General features: G+C 44.4%; 1 protein-coding gene across 2 annotated transcripts in view; it reads left to right on the top strand.

The window, feature by feature from the left end:
• Positions 1 to 5,004: 5,004 nt before the first annotated feature.
• The window catches only part of fgfr2 (fibroblast growth factor receptor 2), a 39,717-nt gene continuing 24,129 nt past the window's right edge, over positions 5,005 to 20,592 (top strand). The window contains exons 1-5 of one of the 2 annotated variants that reach the window (XM_061789100.1): positions 5,005 to 5,559; positions 6,934 to 7,189; positions 14,317 to 14,574; positions 16,556 to 16,630; positions 20,106 to 20,275. In XM_061789100.1, coding sequence (XP_061645084.1) covers positions 7,009 to 7,189; positions 14,317 to 14,574; positions 16,556 to 16,630; positions 20,106 to 20,275 — 684 coding nt within the window. In that variant the 5' untranslated portion in view covers positions 5,005 to 5,559; positions 6,934 to 7,008. The remainder of the gene's footprint in view (positions 5,560 to 6,933; positions 7,190 to 14,316; positions 14,575 to 16,555; positions 16,631 to 20,105; positions 20,276 to 20,592) is intronic. The other variant, XM_061789099.1, reaches the window with a different exon arrangement.

Raw genomic sequence — 20,592 nt, 5'->3', positions numbered from 1 at the left:
TATGTCACCTTTAAAGCCGTAAATTACCAGAATAAATCAGTTTGTTTACTTGATTGACTTATTATTTCCACTTGAATGACAGTGTTAAAATTGCACTTTGTTGGTACACTTAATAAAAGTTTGATGACAACAACAGTTCAAATGGATTATTTCCATGACTTATTTTATCAAAATTTGAATAAATCAGAGGCTGCCCTTCATCTCAGAATGGATTGTGTTTTGCAATACACTTTTCATGCTGCTAAGAGCCCTATTCTCGCCGAAACATTCCCCCTGCAGAGCAGCTATACATGGTTCAAATTAAATCCGAGGTGCGTGTCTACCTACCTTCTCGTTGCATTTGGCCCCCGACCCCCAGCCGCACACAGCTCTGCGCATTTGTTTCATATTTTCCACAGGATGTGACTCACTCGTGTTTGATGTTTTAATTATACAGTCAGTGATATAGTGGCGTAGCAGGTTGGGGGCTTGCTAAGATTTGGTGTAGTACACCAACAATAACATATCGCTGCCATTCATGGTTAAGACCAGTACCCTCTAGGTGGGCGAGCCTGCAAAGGACAAGTGTGCTTTGTGCTCTGTGCTATTTCTGTAAGGCCCCCATACAGAAGGACGTGTTTTGCTTTTCTGGCCCAGTTCACTGAAATGGAGTGGAATCTATATTTTATATGAACCACTGCAGTAAAAGACACTACAGTGGTTGATGGGCTCAAATTGAGGCGCCTACACAATCACCACCTGTGATTTGTGTCAAACAACTGTACACATCCACGATATATTGAGATCTAATACAACAGTTTGCTGTTTATAAATGCCCTCTATTACAAAAATGTTCAGTTTAGATTGACAATGTCAGAGACATATGTTTCTAGAGTCCCCCTTTACCGCGAGCAAGATAAGCGGTGTGGAAAATGGATGGATACATGGTTTGGAAAACCGTGAGGTCAAAGTAACTGTCTCAAGGAGCTCAGAGACAAGCTTGTGGCAAGGCTACAAGATAATGGCTGCTGCTTGTAATCTTCCCAAGAGCACAGCTGCCTCTATAATTCCTAAATGGCAGAGGTTTGGAGCAGCCAGGACTCTTCCTCGAGCTGGAGCCTATCCCAGTATAATAGATGGACTCCACCCTGGACTGGTTGCCAGTCAATTGCAGGGTGACAGTTAAAAGACACTGAGTGGGAAAAGATTGCACACCAGCTGCATGACAAAGTGAACAACTACACAACTAATGGCGATTTCTCAGATCTGCTTAACTGAACTATTGCCTCAGTTGTAAATGGCAGATGTGGATGAAACCAGACAAAGCTTACTGTATATTTTTCCTTCTGGAAATTTCTCCCATCTCCACAAAGGATATGTAGAGCTCAGCTAGAGTAATTAGCTGCTTCCACACCGACTTCCCAGTAAAACCGCACATTAGGGGCCTAACAGTAGAGTAAATTATTCGACTGTCCCTCTGAAACAATTATAAGAGACAGATAAATTAGTTCAATTGGATTTGTGATGCAACTGTGCAATCATGAAACCACACTCTTGTTTTTATGTTGTGTGTGAGATTGTATTTTATCCGTTTCTTGTGTTTGGTGTAACCATTTAGATTTTATGCGCCCAGTTTGTTCCCGGAAAATTTTTTTTTTTATTTTTTTTTTTTTACCTGGTTAAATAAAGGATATTGAAAGAGAATTCACCTAAGTGGGATATTGTAGAAAGCTCACACAGCCGATGCGGCTCTGCACAATTCGATGCGCGGCGATGTCAGCGCGACTTGCTTTCGACTCGAAGGGTCGTAGGCAGTGAGTCTTAGATATTGAACTTCACGTTCCCCTCTCTAAAACGTTTGCCTTTTGTACTGTATAAATATCACCGTGCTCTTGGGAATATTAACTACAGAATCTTTGTCGCCTTGCACAGATCTGTCCGCAGTCTTCGAGATCTTCGAGCCGTTCCCTCGACCGCAAGGCTAGGTTTCTAATCTGATTTGCTTCGTCAGTTCTGAGGCCTGAATACATTTTCAGTCTAAAATCCTGTTTTTACTTTGTCATTGAAGGGGAGGGAGTGGGTGGGGGGGGGGGGGGGGGGATTTAGGTTGGGTGCTCAGTACTTCCTGAACGCACTTTTCTACAACAGCAGGCAGAATGCACCTAGTAAGTTATTATCACTGGCTAAACAAGGGAGTTAAAGGGAAGAAATTAGCTGATCCAAGGACAAAGGGAAGCGAGTTGTTCATTAGCTCACTTCAACAGCGTCTTGAATGCGCATAGCTGCAGGAGGGATGCTTCAATAGCACAGAGAGGCCTTAACAGTACGAAGAGACTCTCAGCGTTGAGGATATGCTTACATGCAAGCTTTCCATTGATGATTCATAAGAATAATATGAGGGAATCAATCTATTGCATTCAGATTAGTCTAAAATCGCATTGCCACATCCTTTCCCTTTCATTGCCTTTCATTATTTCAAACAGAGGACCAGCAGGACTAAGGAAGCAAGAGGCCCAAATAAAACATTGTACAAAAACATCAATGACATATTGATGGATAGCACAGTGCCGGGCATTGACTCCATGTAGTTTGCAGTGAAAAGCCCTTAAGACTTTCCCCCACCCGAAAATGAGATGCCCAAGCAGTGGAAAATAATTTGGAAGGGGGAAATAAATTATGTAATGGGGAAAAACAACAGTGTAGGCATTCGGTGCCACTCTTGAAAAGTCAATAACAGTCCATCCATCCAACCATTTTCTGTACCGCTTCTCCTCACTAGGGTCGCGGGCTAGCTGGAGCTTATCCCAGCTATCTTCGGGCAAGAGGCGCGGTCCACCCTCAACTGGTCACCAGCCAATCGCAGGGCACGTGTAAACAAAAAACCATTCACACTCACATTCACACCTACGGGCAATTTATAGTCTTCGATCAACCTACGACGCATGTTTTTGGGATGTGGGCGGAAACCGGAGTACCCGGAGAAAACCCACGCTGGCACGGGGAGAACATGCAAATTCCACACAGGCGAGGCCTCGATTTGAATCCGGGTCCTCAGAACTGTCAAGCAATGAAAAATCTTTGGGTATTAGTTTTCCAGCCCACTTGTGTCCCTCTTTTAGAGCATTTTAAGAACTAAATCAGCAGCTTGAAGCAACAGGCACGAGCCATGGAGGACCGGCCATCTGCACCGACTGCACAGGAAAGTTGATAAATATAGTATCCATACATTAACCTCTTTTTCTTTTTAGGGTTGCAGGGATCTGGAGGCTAGCACATCTGTCTCTGGGTGAAAGGCAGACTGGTCAATTGTCATTGATTAATCACAAGTCACGCATAGCAACGAAAAGCCATTCAGGCTCACTTTCACAGTGTCAGAGTGGGAACTGAATGCACACTGCTTGCACAAAAGTCAAGCAAGAGAACCACTCCACTACTGGTGACTTGTTAAATATACTTATTTCAAAGTCTCCCTCAATGCATCGAAACTATAACATGCATCTCTCCTTGAGCCATCATTACCTTCTCTTTTACACTTGTCTTAAATGTTTATTTGTGCCCATAATGTAGTGATTACTGTATGTTTTCCCTGTGCAATATCAATACTAACTACTATGCTGATGATATGAGTACTGAGACTAGCAGGTCTTCTCCTCAATAATCTATTTTTTTTACTTTTGAATAACATTGCCAGAGGGGTACAATACTGAGAGGCATTTCTAATCTTTTGATCCTTTCGTGTAGCTAAATAAGGTAACAACATTTTGAAACAACAATTTTTACAATGAAGCAAATTTCTACAGCACTGCAACTACAAATCTAAAGTACTGGATTGCTAAATTCATACCTCTCTCAACTCAAGTCAATATTATCATCTTTGTTAAGTCAGAAGCTTTATGTAGATATCGTTGATGTTTTTAATTCAATCACTTTGTTCTTAATTGGCCATTTGCCAATCTTCCATCATAGGTTATTATCTATCATGGTCATGCTTTTGGTTACATGGCAATAACCTCTTGCGTGTTATTGCATGATTCCATTTTAATGTGTCTCGCTTTGATTGTGAGGCCATAAAACCAACTTTTACTCATCTGATTGTGGTTGCTGCGACTGGGAGTGGCTGTGAAAAAAGTGTGTATGTATTTACATCAGAATCAGAATCATCTTTATTTGCCAAGTATGTCCAAAACACACACAAGGAATTTGTCTCCGGTAGTTGGAGCCGCTCCAACAGACAGTCAATTGACAGAGAACACTTTTGAGACATAAAGACATTGAGAAAAAACAGTCACTGAGCAATAAAGGATTCCTAGTTATCTGGTAATGCCGGTACATTTTTATTTATTTTTTGACAATTGTGCAAAAAGATGCAGAGTCCTCTAGCACTTAGAGCAGTTCGAATGACTAATATTGCAATAGTCCGGTGCAATAACCATTGTGCAAAAGGCCGCCGAGACTTCAAGGAGTGTATGCGGTTTAAAGTGACGAGTAGTGCGATAATCTGGGACAATGTTGATTGTGCAAATGTTGCAGATACTCCTCAGTCGGTGTGCAAATGGTGCGGCTGCTCCTCCAGCATTGGTCAACAACAGATATGCATATAGTGCAGCGTGGCGAGACGACTACAGCGAGTGCACGAATAATATATAATTGGCCCCACGGAAATGTGACAACAAACTCAAGATAAAAAAATGTGGCATTGGTTTATAATAGCTGTATGAATGATCAATCCTTTAACATGATTGGCAGAAACAGAGGGCCCCGAAATCAAACCTTGCTTTGGGTTTAATGGAGGCGTGGCCCACCTCCGCCTTGGCGCAAAACATGTTGGGAAACACCGGCCTTGACCGTTGTAGAGCGCGCCACGCGCACTAGGGGGCGCTCTAAGTGCTTTTGTGCGAGTAGAACACGGTCACGCACGCTTGGGTGGTTGCATGGGCGGAGGGAGGCGAGGCCCAAAAGCACTGCGGCCAGGAAGCGGCTCGAATTACAGCGAGAGGGGGGGGGGGGGGGCAGTGTGCGGAGACGTAAGGAGGAGAAAAAGCGAGTAAACCTGACAAAGCGTCTGCCTAAAACACTGCGAGGAGTGTCGGCGAAGAGAAGAGGACGCACGCTGATGGATTTGAACCCATTTTGCATCGGACATCTGTATTTTTGGACCTCTTCATCTCACATCCACCCTCGCGCTGACTTTCCTTTGCGCTGACAAGTGCACGGCTGGATTGTTTTTGCGCCTTGGAAGAAGAAACTTAGTGACGAGGAGGAAAGTTTCGGGGCTGCTGCTTCACTGTGCCTTTTTTGTTTTGTTTTGTGTGTGTGTGTGTTTTTTTTTTTTTTTTTTTAACTCCACTTCCACGGATGAAACGTGTCGAAGTGGCATTTCTTTGCATGGCAGCGGACTACTCTGCTCGGAATATATTTCTGTGATTTGATCTGAGTGTGGATTAGTCAAATCCAAACAGATTTTCTTTCCTATGAGCGCTGGGGAGTTGCGAGACATTCCTCCGTCTGGATTGAGCCCATGTTCTGTCCTCCCTAATCCGCGTATGCCAAAACAGAGCTCCGCGATTTTACTCCACTCTGGTAAGTGTGTCTTCTGTCTTCATCGTCCCAGCAGCAGGCACAGATTCCGTTCATTTCCATCCGTCTTGCTGCATTCATGTAAATATATCCGTGTTTTTTTTGTTTTTTTTAACATTTGGAGGCTGCAAAATATATTTCAGTGCCAAGAGAAAATGCACACTTTTCACACCTCTTTCAAAGATGGCAACAACGCGCGATGTCAATTGTGCGCGCGACCAAACTATGTGGAACTTCACTGAAAGAATGTATTTTGGAGCCTTATTTGTTTAAGAAGGCGAAGAACTATACAACTCCTTGCGTCATCACTTGAGAGCCCATTACCGTGGCTCCTGGTTATTTATTACGATGCTTAATTTTCTACCTCGCCTTTATGGTGCCAATTATCCCGTGACCGCAGTTGTTTTTTTGGCTGCTTTGGTGCCGGGGCCCCTAAATCACCGAGCAGCTCCAAATGACCCCCCGCGCCCGCCCCCCACCCCCCATTGAGGAAAAGCCAATCTCAATAGGAATTCAATCAGCGCCAAGAAATTTCATTCAAGGTCTTCTTTAAAGGAAGGATGCGCTCGTCTGTGGACCAAAGCAGCAGCATTCACTCACAATTTTCAAGTCTTCTTCCTTTCCTATTCATTTATATTATCCATCTTTTTGCATTTTACAAAAGTGAATCGTGGTAAACTCATTGCCACGTTAATTGAGATGCTCATTAAGTCAAATTATGTGTCTTGTAAAAAAACCAAATTAACAAACAAAACAAAAAAACAGTCAATATTGTATTTGTGGAGCTCGATTTGTGACATCACAAGACCCTATACAGAGCCATTTAAGAACATAATCCTACGACTATGCGCGCCAAATGTTTCAATTGTAATTTACAGTTGATTTGCATAGTCGAGTGACTGAAATGCAGGGGAGTCGCGCGCGCAACAGGTTTGACGCATCCTTTGCCCACACACAAGAATGACCTCCAGACTGTACTGAACTTAACGAGACTAGTGCGTCGTCGGCAGGTCCATATGGACTGTTTTTGAAAACAGAATTGATTGTGGAGGTTGAGAGAAAAATGAAATATCATGTAGGTTTGAAGCTTAATCTACTAATTCAACCATATAGGATATTTTGCTACTATGTTGTGACTATGAAGGCCGAATTTGAACGTTTTGAAGGTTGTCGTCTAAACTCATTTGGCTGCAGTAACTAAGCGTGAAATTAGATGGTGGTTGAGCATTCACTGCTGGTTCCTCACAGCTCCCTCGCAACTTGTTTGACAGTATGTAATGTCTAACGTTGATACGTCTCCCTTCATCCTCAAGTCAGATCACATTCAAAAAAGGCGTTCCCATTCCCCACGTAACCGATGTCTTATTCCACTCTCAGCCCAGGTGACCGGGTGAATTCCAGTGCGTGACAGTCCGACCCGGCAGCAGTTGATGGTTGGGCGGACCCCCTCAGATGGGATCAGTGTCCAGGGGGCGGCGAAGACGGGGGGTATGGGGAGCGCTGGCCCCCTCTAACGGGATGGCCTCGTGGGCCCGGCTGCTGGTTGCCGTCCTGCTGTCCCTGCTGACTGTCAGCGTGGCCCGGCCACCCCTGACCGCCGCCGAGGAAGAGGCGGTCACTCTGGAACCTGAAGGTGAGCAGCGAGAACGCGACACTAGAGATTAGTAGAGCCTGTGAGTTGGAGGATGTCACAATATCACAACCTTTTATTGGTTTTTTTTTTAATAAAGCGGACGTAAAGGGGTCGTGATATGTGCGGGTCACATTGACTTTAGGTACAGTAAATTGCTCAAAATAAATACGTTGAAAAGGGCCAACAAACATGGCACAGCAGGCCTCCTGTTTGTCATCTGTTGCTGATCTCAACTGCAGTTTAGGTTGCGCTTGAGGGTGGAAGGCAGGTTGGTGGGACACTGTTTACGCTGGCAGCGCTCTCATGCCGTCCCGTCTTGACTGGAATTAAGTGAGAAGAAAAGGGAGAAAACAGGAATGGTGCTCTCACTGCTCTGGGGGTTCATATTTTTAACATGTAAGCATTTCACGGTATGCTTTTCCTAAAAACACGTAAAAAAAGAATACACATATTTTACTTGTTCTCGTGACAAAAGTGATGGTTTTGCAAGGAATTTGACAGATTAAGTGCATTTGGACAAACTGTGCAAATTACGCCGCTAGCCTTTTGAACACTAACATTATGTTTGATCACAAAGTCGGATGTGGGTCTCGCGGTAACACATTTCATTTTGGTGCAGGGTTCGAATTTTTTCCTTCATTTGTCAATAACTGACGCGTTCATTGCATGAATGGAAAGCACACAATCCAGGAGTCAATGGAGGCATACAGTGATTGATCCAATTGTTTGGCCTTGGTGGTTGTCTTGGCATTCCATTAACCTATTACTTTGAATTTCAGACTCCTCTGTGTTTTTGTCTCCATGCACATTCTCTGCTAAGAAAGTGTTTATTTTTACTTCTGTGTTAAATAACATTCCAAATCCTTTTGTTGTACTGCTTTAATCATCATGCTAATTGTTTGTTTGGTAAACAACAAAGGATCACTTTTAACCCCTCCCCCACATACATACATTGTACATCCTACAACTTCACTTGCCCTGCAGAGGTCAAGAATGCTTGTTTGTTTTGTTGATGAGAGGCTGCCTCGCTCTGCTATGGCTCAGGGGCCGAATGGAGGGAAAGTGAGAGTTCTCCAACCCTCCAGGTGTCTTCTGAGAGGATTTGTGCATATTTGACTCATTCTTTAGATGAGATTTCTTTGAGCTGGACAGCACAGAAGTCACGTGACTGCAGATTCAGAGGCTCTCAGTCATGCAGACTGAGCATGGTCCAAACACAACGTCTCCTCCGTCCTGCTTCCACTGGTGTCACCTGGAGGGCGTACATGTTAGGGAGACAGAGTGGCTGCTGGTCCCGCCCTCGCTGTCCTAATAACACCCCCCTACGGAGATGTTTGGGATTCCCTCTAGCCCGCTCTGCCCTGCAGCCATGCTACGTGTGTGCGTGGGAGTATAATAGCTTTAGATGGGTGAGATTGCATATCAGTGTAGTCTCAAGACGAGCTTGTGTGGCTCTGCGAGTTTGTCGACCTGTAACATTTGTAGCCCAGCCAGCGTGTTGGTTAAGGCCTACACAACGGAGCCATTGTTGTCACCGAAGCCGCTGCGGTATCTGTGGGAGCGTGTTTACCTTGTCTAGGCGCACTCCGTTTGCACTCTGACAAGGGCACCGAACACAAGCCTTTACATTGGTTTTCTGTAGTTCACAGGATTATCCTTTGCATATATGGAATACAAGTGGCACACTGGAAGAGGGCCCGAAAGCGAGTGCAGCTGACAAAAGTCAGTCCATGGTTTTTCCTGCTCTCTCTGCCAAACTATGTTCTTAAAAAAACCTTCTGTGTAGCACAGAGACCAACTTCTCCAAATAGTTGAGTGGTCATATAATTAAAGACAGCAAAGTCGAGTCTTTCATGTTGAGACTGACACAAGTAAGTTTTTCAAAAGAGACAGCCTTTACGGTCTTCTCTGTTGACTGTGTGCATTCTTGGCACAGACTTCTGTTTATTTAATTCTACGCTGATCTTAAAACAAAAACTTTGCATGTATGCCTTAAGCAGTCTTGGTCATGGTGGTCAAGTGTGTGAGAAGATTCGCTGCTTGCTGTGTGTTTATTACCAGTTTGTAACACTGTGAGGGCCGCTGTAAAAATATAAAAGTGTCAGTTTGCTACCTAATGACGTGGACAATGTGTGTGTGTTTGAGAGCGGGAGGGCCATATCCTTGACAATAGACCTGAACTCTAAACTAACACCTTAAGTGTCACTGTTCCACAGCAGGAGGCAGAGATGATGATAGAAGGAAACAATAATAGATAACTACATTACACCAGTGTAAATGACTAGTTAATAGAGTTTGCTTTGAACACATACTGTAGGGAAAAGGTTTGCCCTGATTTGTAACTTCTTTAAATTAGGAATAAGAATGATTATTAATCAGCGAGAACACAGGTGTCAAACCGGTGGCCCGGGGGCCAGATCCGGCACCCCACATCATTTTATGTGGCCCGCGAAAGCAAATAAAAATTGCTAATTGTGTTCTGCTGTAATAACATTGAGATATTTACAAGCATTTTTTTGTTACCAATCCCCGTTTGAAAACATATGTAATCGTTGAAAAACATGTTCTTCTCGGCTTCTGATTTCCAAACTGGTTATTCATCAATGTGTTGTGTATACTCTATTTAATTATATGAGGTAATCTTTCGTTTATATGGGTTCACAGTCGTAGCAGCCCTCCGGGGGAAGTCGTAACTACGATGTGGCCCGTGACAAAGATGAGTTTGACACCCCTGACCTAGAACATTAGCTTTGCTAGCCTTTCCGAATTACTTCAAATGCAAATGTTCATCACTGTCCAAAACCTTAGGTACACCTGAAAAATTTAATGCATCAAAAATAAAAAACAAAAAACAAAAACACCTTCCATTGTGTGGATCCAGGAGGGCAAGATGCATTCTTAGTTTTGCAGTGAATGATGGTGGACGTCTGTTAAAGGAGGACAATTTGTTGTAGATCAAAATAAATACTTTGGTAATGGTGGATGTCTCCGATTTTTTTGTGACAGCTCTCATATCTGTATTATTAAGGGAAAGTTAAATTGTGTAGCTTCTAGGTAGCAAGGTGGATGAGTGGTTAGCACATTTGCTTCACAGGTCTGAGGTTGAGGGTTTGAATCTGGGCTCCGGCCTTCGTATTCCGGATTCCTCCCACATTCCAAAAACATGCTTCTTTGGGTAATTAAAAATTGTCCTTAGGAGTGAATGCTCTGTCGTCTTTTATGTGCCATTGCATTGGCTGGCGATCAGTCCAGAGTGTATCCCGCCTCGCACTAGAAGTCAGCTGGGGTAGGTTCCAGCACACCCGCGACCTTAATGAGGATACGCTGTATAGAAAATAGATGACGGGGTAGCTCTAATGTCGTGGCTGGTGAGTACAAAGTATCATTCTGCACCGGTATTTGAAAGCAAGAGAATGAGGTAGAAGGAAGGGCATCTTTAGGCCGAGCATCTCGACCTATAAAGAGATAAGAAATATCCCGAGTTAAAAGGGTCGGTTGGGGTTCAGGGAAAACCTTGATTGGGAAAAAGGGAGCAGGGGGGGTCGGTGTAAGGGAAAATGAAGGGGCTGTTGCCATGGATGTTAGCTGGGGGCCAGTTCACGGAGCCTCTCCTTTGTCATAGGATAAAAAGCAAAGAAGAGATTTGAATGTGAAAGGAGAAAAAGGAGAACGAAAAGAGGGAGAGACAAGCAAGGAGAGAAAGGTCTGGGGATTTTTCTACGTGAGCAGGATGTAAAGGGATGAGGAGGGGGAAAAGGAGGGATAAGAGCACTTGCGGAGATAATGTGATTTGGTAGTATGTGTGTATGTGTGTTCATGTGGGTGCTGAGATGAGATGGAAGTCATTACATTTAGTCAATGAGAGAAGAGATTGGAGGAGACTAGAAAGTAGACTTTCAGTTGAATAAGCCTTTTTACAAAAGTAAAGCTATACGGTTGGGTAAGAGATGTTATTGCTGTTTGACATTTTGTTACTTTCTACATGCTCAGCCTTGGCCGATGAGACAGGCAGAGCGATAGATAAGAAGACGGGTAGGATGGAAGAGACGTTTTTAGAATTACTCTGGCCACAGACACAATTTGGCCATCTAGATTGGAGTGGACCACTTTAATCTACAGTAGCTCACATGAGACACATTGAGTAGATGTCAGAAGAGAGGGTCTAAAATGGAGATGTTTCCCTACAGAAATGCCTGACAGTAATAATGAAGCTGATTGATATTGAGCAAAAGTGTGTGTGTGTGTGTGTGTTGGAGTCAGTGTCCATGTGTGATTGAAGCCTTCATTACTATTAACCTTGTATCCATGTTATTTCATCCCACCCCTTTAATGCTCCTTGTGGCTGCTGATGTATTCTCAGTATGCTTCAGTGTGCTCACATATGACACAGGTTCCCATGAACAGTCAGGCATGCTGGAGGTGTCAACAGGGTCAGGTCAGCCGGGTCAGGGGTGAGAGCGTGGAGGGGAGGGGGTGTTTGAGACTGAGGAAGGAGAGGGCAAAGTGGAAAGCGGGGTGAAAAAGAGAAATGGAGAGGCAGTGGGAGGTGGAGCTGATGGAGTGGCACAGATGGACACAGAAGAGCTAAAACAAGTGATGAGGGCAAAACTAACACGTCAATGCTTTCCTTAATTAAGCACACCATTTGGAAGCTCACCTCTCCCTCTTGTTTATATTTATGCAACACAATCTGTTCCTGGATAGTGGTTGATCTCGGATCTGGGGAAAAATAAATCCCATGGGAAATAAAGGAAATAGAAACAGTCCATCCCAGGGTCAAACTGTTACCATCATTTGTTAGTTGAGTAAGTAGCCTTTGAACAGTATTAATGGTCCGGTGTGGCACGGTGAATACAGGGTTAGCACATCTGCCTCACAAATCTGAGGACCAGGGTTCAAATCTGTGTGCAGTTTGCGTGTTCTCCCCGTGCCTGCGTGGGTTTTGTCCAGGTATTCTGGTTTCCTCCCACATCCCCAAAACATGCGTGGTAGGTTAATTGAAGTCTCTGAACTGCCCGTAAGTGTGAATGTGAGTGCGAATGGTTGTTTGTTTCTGTGTGCCCTGCGATTGGCTGGCGACCAGTTCAGGGTGTACCCCGCCTCTTGACCGAAGATAGCTGCGATAGGCTCCAGCACGCCCGTGACCCAAGTGAGGATAAGCGGTACAGAAAATGGATGGATTAACTGTCAGGCATGTGTGAAATTAAGTGCTGTTAATATTAAGATGTAACTTGCTTTCCTGTGTAAATGAAGCTAACCTTTTGTTAACGTTGATAACAAGCGATGCGCTTAGTGAAGCAAGAATCTTGAATGTGAGTCCGCTCTGGTGTATATTCTTCTTAGTTTGGTGTCTCTTTTGAAATAAGTGTAGCAGAAAAGCCAGAAAATGCTTAAGTTAATCATTTGGTGCCATGTAATGTGATTTTGTTTCACGCCTTTTCAATTCCCCAATTACCTTCCACTTTAGAAGAAGAAGAATCTTCTTCTTCTTCTTATAATTGTACTGTGGAGCATCTCTTGTCCCTCCCTGTTTTGTGTTTGGTTATGTCCATTGCATAGTATGTTAACTTTCAGGTGTTTTGTTGTTATGTCATGTAGGAGTGTCTTGGCAGTTTCAATATCGCCTCTCTAAAAACTCAAAGGGTCTACAGGATGGAAGTGTCAAGTCGTAAAATGTGGCGGAGATAGATCCCATTATTCAGCGCGAGAGTTCTTCCCGCTTATCGGACCACACACGCAGCTTAGGCTGGTGAAGGAAGGGGTTAATTATTTCCGAATTGAAAGAAGGAGAGAAAAAAAGACAATGCAGGAACTGTACCTGTGTGTGTTTACTTGCTCAAGGGGAACGTTTAGAGGCATGCACTCATGCTTTCCTTTCCTGTTGAGGCTGGAGCGTGTATACTCGACACTTAACACACACGTACACACAGCAGCACGCCGTGTGGGTGCAACGTGGTTAAAAAGGTGTGTTTGTTCAGGCTCAGCAAAGGCGGGGAGTGCCACAACCTCCATAATTATACCGATCAACCTGTAGCCAAATACTCAAAATGATCCATTTATTACGACATACAATTACTACCATTTTCCAGCCGCTTTCCCTGCCGAGTTATGGACATCAAAAATGTGTTGTTTATCTCAGTTGTAAAGGGTTTTGAATAATGCAGCTGGCTATATTTGAGAGCGTTGAATGTCCACTATTCTGTAGAAATGCAGTCTCATCTTTGAGTTATTGAAGATTCGTCCCATAACAGCCATCGTAGTCTTTTAACGACACAGTGTACACTCGAACATTCACTGGCAGATTTAGATTTTCCGCTCAGAGGTGAAGGATCTCCGCTCCATTTAGAGCAGTGCAGTTACGATCCTCTTCCTCAGCCAGCTGATCTTGTGCAGGAGTTGTAGATCTTCTACAGACATTTTATGAAAGAATAAAGAAGGCAGAAATGGAAAGCAGAAGAGTCAGGTCACTGCCAGTTAGGGGGGTTCAAAGTTGAGTCACACAGACAGAAACAGAGAAAAGCATCTTCCAAATTCACCACCACCATGCTTTCCCTTCTGCACGACAACTTCCATCATTGGCCTCTTGGGCTGCTGTCATACTCGGCTTGTAATACCTTTTGTTGGTCAGCTACACATACTCCCTTTTTCTCTCACACACATACAGTACACACACTGATTGGTGTCGAAGTAAAGGTTTGTTATTGTTGGTGGCATTCTCTCTCCACATCCATGCTGAATTCTCACATGCTAACGATGCATTGATGGATTTTTAATTCATCTATTTTTACATGATGCTGTGGCTTTAATTGCATGCTCGCTATCATTAAATGCCAGTCACACGACACTTGTTTTTGCCACTGCTGCTATTTTCTAAGGGCTTTGTTTCAAATGACTCACTGGGATTTTGGGGGAATTCATGTTGGTGTTTACAAAAAAATGGCCTCCTCTATTTTGCTCTGCCTGCCTGCATAAGTTGATTGAAGTGCATCCAGTTGGTGGTGTTTTGGTGTTTTTGTTTCTTACACTATGGCTTGTTTCTTCCTCTCTTTCCACCTTCCTGTACACCCTTTTCATCCACTCCATCTCCCTCTCCTCCTCCTCCTCTTCCTTCCCCATTCGCTCTGCAGACGCATCGAACAAATACCAAATTTCTAAACCCACGGTGTGCTCTGTGCACCCGGGGGAGGTGTTGAAACTGAGCTGCCCTCTGCCGGCAACGGGGACCATCACCTGGACCAAAGACGGCAGCTCTCTGCGCTCCAACAACCGCACACTGATAGAGCAGGAGGTGCTGCAGATCCGTGATGCCACACCCAAGGATTCTGGGCTGTATGCCTGCACCAGTGTGGGCAAAGACACAGTCTGCTTCATAGTCAATGTCACAGGTGAGTCAGGGACCAGGCATTTTAGGACAGGACAGGATGAATTTTGACACTTAGGGCTCTATTTATTCTATGTTTTGGTAATTTCATGCACTGGGGTACCCCCAGCGCATTAAGAAATGGGAGGTCTGCGCTGGTATATGCGTCATCACAGCCGACTTGAACCCTGTCCAATCGAATCATTCCCTTCAAGAGCGGCGCAATAGTCTCATATAGAGACGTTTCTACATGCAAGAGGATGCAGCGATCGGTTTTTGACTGGAGCGTTACACGTTGGCCGGTACCCTTATGTAATACAAAATGAGCTGGTGAAAACCGCTGCTGACTTAAACATGTCTGCGGACCTCAGGTATTCTATACCCTCCGTCAGTCGTTCTTTTCCACCCAACCCCCGTAGCTGCGTGCCGTTCAGTATATGGGATTTAAAAAATATATAATAATGATAATAATCATCATAATAATGGGTTCAATTAATATGAATAATGATTAAGAGAGTTTGATGCCCGCTGTTGAAATAAATATGTCATCCACCGGACATGTCCGGGAAGCTCGTGTCTCTCCGTCTGCATGTACACCGATCAAAATCACCAAAATCGCATTAGATCACCTGTGTCAAAACCTGCACATGGTCCCAGTAAGTTTAGACAGACTTTCTGACACCAAAATTTCACTCCGTGAAGCACATCTCCAAAGGCACATCCTCGCTGCGGCAACACCCTGCTTGGTGCAAACGGATCTGTCAACGAGCAGTGAGTCTTGCGCTTGCACGAAAATCAAGATGCGCCACTTCTTATGCTGCTGCGCCATCTTCGAAAATAAGTAGTGGATATAGTTCGGAGGTTTGGGTGCCACTGACAATGAGCATATGCAGTAGAAACATTCAGTATTTTCACAATTAAATGAATCATCAGCTTGTCCTTTGTGAGTTGTCTGCATACATTATGCCAGTGGTCCCTGACGGGACAAAAATACGTTATTGCGTCATCAGAGCCTGAAAGAAGTTTTATTTTCAAAATCAGCTGCGTGCGCCTGTGCCACTGTGCAAAAAAAGAAAGCCCTCGAGCTAGCTATCCATTCATCCATCCATTTTCTGAACCACTTATCCTCACTAGGGTCGCACGTATGCTGGCGCCTAGCTCAGCTGACTTCTGGTGGGAGGCGGGGTACGCCCTGTACTGCTTGCCAGCCAATCACAGGGCACAAATAAACAAACAACCATTCGTACTCACATTCATACCCATGGACAATTTAGTCTTCAATTAACGTACCATGCGTGTTTTTGTAATGTAGGAGGAAACCGGAGTACCCGGAGAAAACCCAGAATGTCCCGTGAGGCAGACATGCAAAATGTCTTCTCTTTGGAGAAGTTCTTTCCAAAGGGGAAAAGTGTAAATGATGAGCCAGAAGGAGAAAAGCCACAAGCTCCAAGAAAAAGAAAGCTCCATTTAAGAGACAATAGTCCTTCATAAAATATGGCTTCATCGCTAGATGTAATTCTCACACACCCAGCCCACTCTGCATAATAAGTGGCAACAGCCACGCAAATGAGGCAATGAAGCCTTCAAAACTACTTAAGAATGACCAATAACCCAACATTAAAAGACAAGCTTGGATTAAAAGCAAAGCAGACCAGAGCAGCCAGAGATTGCCAAAAAGCACTGAATTGGTTGCTTGCTGGATTTTTTGCAATGACTTCGACCGAAACAAAATTACAGCCTAGACAGGACATAAGTAACACACTTCGCATCTCTTTGAATATAATCCAGTACAGAACTCCACTAATTACAACTACAATCATCGTAATGCTGAGCTTTATTTTAAATCATTTGTTTTTATCTGTTTCTATGCCAGTCCATCAAAATATTGCTTTTCATGAAACGTGTCAGTGGCGCAAAACAGGTTGGAGACTGCAGCATGATGGTATGTGTGTGCAGATGTGCATGGCCTGAGAAAGGGGGTCAGTAACCTTAGTTACTCTGTGCAGATGCCATCTCGTCGGGGGATGATGAGGATGATACAGAGCGAACAGAAGACACAGGGGCGGATGGTGAACAGCTAAGTGAGTATGGGAGAGATTAAAAAAAAGAAATGACCCTACCTCAATTATACATTGTGCTTAGTCGGCAATTTGTTTTGAATAGTTGGCTTCACTTGATGTGGTTGATTAGTTGGGTAGTTTAAATACATTCATTCCATTATATTCCTGAATAGTTTTCATTTAGTCCATTGCTGATGGAAAAATATTGCCAGAAATAGTGTTTCAGTAGGCGTCTGGCTCTGTCCCTCCTGACTCAATCTACACTAAGGCACCTTATACGGAGGATTGAATACTTCCAAATTGTTCTGTAAATTGACTGTCTGTTGTACTAGAGCGGCTCCAACTACCGGAGACAAATTCCTTGTGTGTTTTGGACATACTTGGCAAATAAAGATGATTCTGATTTTGATTCTGATTCTGAAATACTTTGTTTCATACTTTTAGTGTGCAGCAATATTTTTATAAGCACTGCATACAATACCGCATAATAAGTGTAAAAGTAATTTTTAACAGTGGTGGTAGTGGTATCAATATTATAGATCAATAAAGTACATAGTATGCGGTCACCATGACATGACAGAGGTGCAACTCTCCCATTGGAAGACAGTGTAGCCTCACAATGGTAATTTTACCAGGGTTCATATCGTGCGAAATAATGAGGAAAGGAGAAGAAGTACAACTATTGTACACCGTAGTGTTCATAACACGACAGCACCAATTTCTCCGCTAAGATTCCTCTCCAGACCTATGCTGGGAATGTGCGTGTGTGCATGTGTGTATGTGTGCGCATTGTGGCTCCATAAACACATTACTAAGCCAGACACACTTGGGTAAAACTTTCTCTTTCGTGCACATACGTAGCACAGACACACAAGACTGTCAGGTAGGTAACTGGGTCCAGATGGTTGTCTTTTGTAATAGATGAGCCCAGCTGACTGAGTGGCGAGCTGGATGGCTCCACGAGGCCTGGCTACCTGCAAGACACAAGCTGAAGGAATGTCAGGAATCTCTGTGTAATCTGGAGCGACTTGTACTCACACACACGCACGTACGCATACACACGCACACACAGTAAGTGCTTCTCCACCTCCCTTTTTGGGCTCACCATAATTGCCTGAAAAGCATTAATTATGGGGGTGGAATTGAGCAAGAACACTCCAAAAATGGGAAGGGAAAAGATCCAGCTGCTTTGTTGGTAATAAAGTGGTTGAAAACCAAAGGACAACTGTTCTGCCAGTACATTTTGTAAATAGAATACATTAGCGAGAACATGTCAGATGGGGCTGGGGGAGGTGGGGGTGGGGGGATTGTTGAACCACGACCACCACTTCTCTGTGCATGGTGTGAAGCTTTGGCCTCCAGCCGACGCTTGGAGCAGAGGAGGAGGTTGCGTGTAGGCAATGGTGGGAAAGAGCCTGCCTTTTCATATCCGTGGCGCTTCGTTTTTGGAAACCCCAAAGGTTTTGGGCATTAGAGCATTGATTTACTTACTCTGTACTGAAGATTGGAAAAAAAACAACAACCCACGGGTAGTTTGTCGGGTTGGCAGCGGTAGCCTTCTGGAGGAGACACAGAGGAGCCTCTTCATGTGAGGGAAGCTGTCTTTAGGAGAAGGGTGGGTAACACTGATGTCATGATGAAGGCAAAGAGCCACGTGTTTGTCACAGTTTCTCGGGTTGACGGCTTTCGTCAGTATGGTTTACATCATCAGTTGCTGTTGGCGGACCTCCCCTTTAAAGAAAACTCACATGATAAGATTGGGAAGGAGAAATAGCCGAGAAGAAACAAGGAGGAGGCAAAATGAAAGCCACTTGGGAAGTTAGTACCCAATTCAAATCAAGCCACCTTTTTCCATTTTTTTTTTTTTTTTTTTTTTGCATCAAGAAAACACATCCACATGCTTGAAAATGATTTTGACTAAACAAGGGCAGACGTTCCATTTGGAAGATACTTGTCGTCCACCCGAGTGTAACGATAGTTCCTACTTGAAACTTGAAACTGACTGTCTCCTTTTTCCAGAAGTGAAAATTGTCCAGTGATGACTTGTGAAGCTTTTGTGCAACTTTAACAGATACAGGACATGACAACACTGACTTACTACTTTGGACTAAGTGATTTAGCTCTCAAGAGGAATATGCAAGAGAGAAATATAGTGCAGGAGTTAGATAACCTCAGCTCACCTTGGGCCATCGTCGGATAAGCTGCCATGACTACGGATCCAGATGCATTGCGCATCGGGAGTGCAGGGGGTCGTGGGCACCGCGGCAGTTGGCCGCTTCATTCGGAGAGAGGTTGGAGGGTCATCTCGTTTGAAGTGCCGCACTTCAGGACGGAGGGCATGGGAAACAGCAGCGCTCACCTTTCATGTCTTAACCTCATCCTCCAACCTAGCTGCCGCTTTGGGGTCAGAGGTCATCTTGGTGAGACAGGCCTGCAATGGGACAGGCTTCCTCTAATCTGTCTCTGTGGGAATGCAAGGAGAGCTGACAAGGAGAGTGGAATTGAAGACAGTGACGGGTAGAGATACCAAGGAAAAGGGATACAGATAGCGGGAGTGAAGGGATACAACTGGAATCCCTAATTATAGTTTGAGCACTTAGCGAATGCATGCTTCTTGCCTTGGTGTAAATACCAGCGAAAAAGATGCAGACGAGACAGGCTCTACATAGTGCAAATATTCTCATGGGCCATAAACATGTGTTTGAAGACAGTTGTGGTCTTATTAGTGGGAATTCCCTCTGTTGTTTGTCGGTTATACAAGAGAGGAACTGGTGGTGTGGAAGACCGTTTAGGTCGCCATTAAAACTTTCTCTTTCCCACTGAGCCCCATCTGCTTTGGCAATCATGCTCCCAGGTGCAGAGAGAGCGGGGCGGGAAGGGTGCCTGGAACAAAATCAAGACAGAAATTTGGGGAAACAAACATAACGCAGTCAGCGGGGAAAATACATTTCAAAGAAACACTTTGAGTTTGGTGAACTAAAGAGATCTTTTTTGGTAGCTATTTTCCCCTCTGACAACACATAATGGTTTTCCAAGGGCGATAAGGGTCCGTGGTCCTGCTGTCTGCATCGTGCCAAGTGACAGGCGGATAAATGGGGGAGCTGTGGGAATTGGAGGATGTGGAGAAAGAAAAGCTGCTAAGTTGAATGAGACGGAATTGAATGTTATGGTCCAGTTCGCAGTTACCCTCTTAGCAGTACCTCGGTGCATTACCCCCTGGAGGCAATCTTTTTCCTCTCCCGGAACGCTCTGTCAAGTTTTCAGGAAGAAAGGTTGCTTTTATTGACCTGTATGAATTAGCACCTTTGCGCTGTGTATCAGTGTCATCAAGGTGACTGTCTGGAAGTGTTGTCTGTTGGATTGGAGGAACGCCTGCTTTTGGCTCTTCTGAAGCCCCACTCATCACCGTCCGAGGTTCCAAGGCCACAGAGTTAGCATTGAGGGCATGTTTAAGGAATCTCAGCCTAATTGAACACCAACTGTTTTCTGTTTGCAGGCGCCCCATACTGGACTTCGGCTGCAAAGATGGAGAAGAAGCTGCATGCAGTGCCAGCTGCCAACACAGTCAAGTTCCGCTGTGCTGCAGGAGGCAACCCCCGGCCCAAGCTGCGCTGGCTTAAAAACAGCAGGCCTTTCCGCCAAGAGGACCGCATGGGAGGTTATAAGGTAGCACAAACACTAATAAATCATACTTCTGTTTACCTCTGATGTCAGACCTTTCCGTCCTGTGCTATATTTATTCCAGCTATTTGTGATCATCCCCACGAAGAAAGTTAAATTGGCTTTTACAATAATGTCCTTTCACCTCATTTTCATGCTCCAGTGGAGACAGGGGAAACGAGGGCCGGGTTTCTGGTGTGAAATTGGAATTGCTCATCCTTGAGCCTCCTTCTCACCAGGATACTTTGCAGAGTCTCTCACTGTAACTCATTAGAGAATCAGGCGTGGGACTTAAAGGGTGGAATACCCCCACCGACAGTAAC

This window comes from Phyllopteryx taeniolatus, chromosome 11, assembly GCF_024500385.1.
Source record: "Phyllopteryx taeniolatus isolate TA_2022b chromosome 11, UOR_Ptae_1.2, whole genome shotgun sequence".
NCBI classification, from domain to species: domain Eukaryota; kingdom Metazoa; phylum Chordata; class Actinopteri; order Syngnathiformes; family Syngnathidae; genus Phyllopteryx; species Phyllopteryx taeniolatus.
This window is presented reverse-complemented; position numbering and strand designations above follow the sequence as displayed.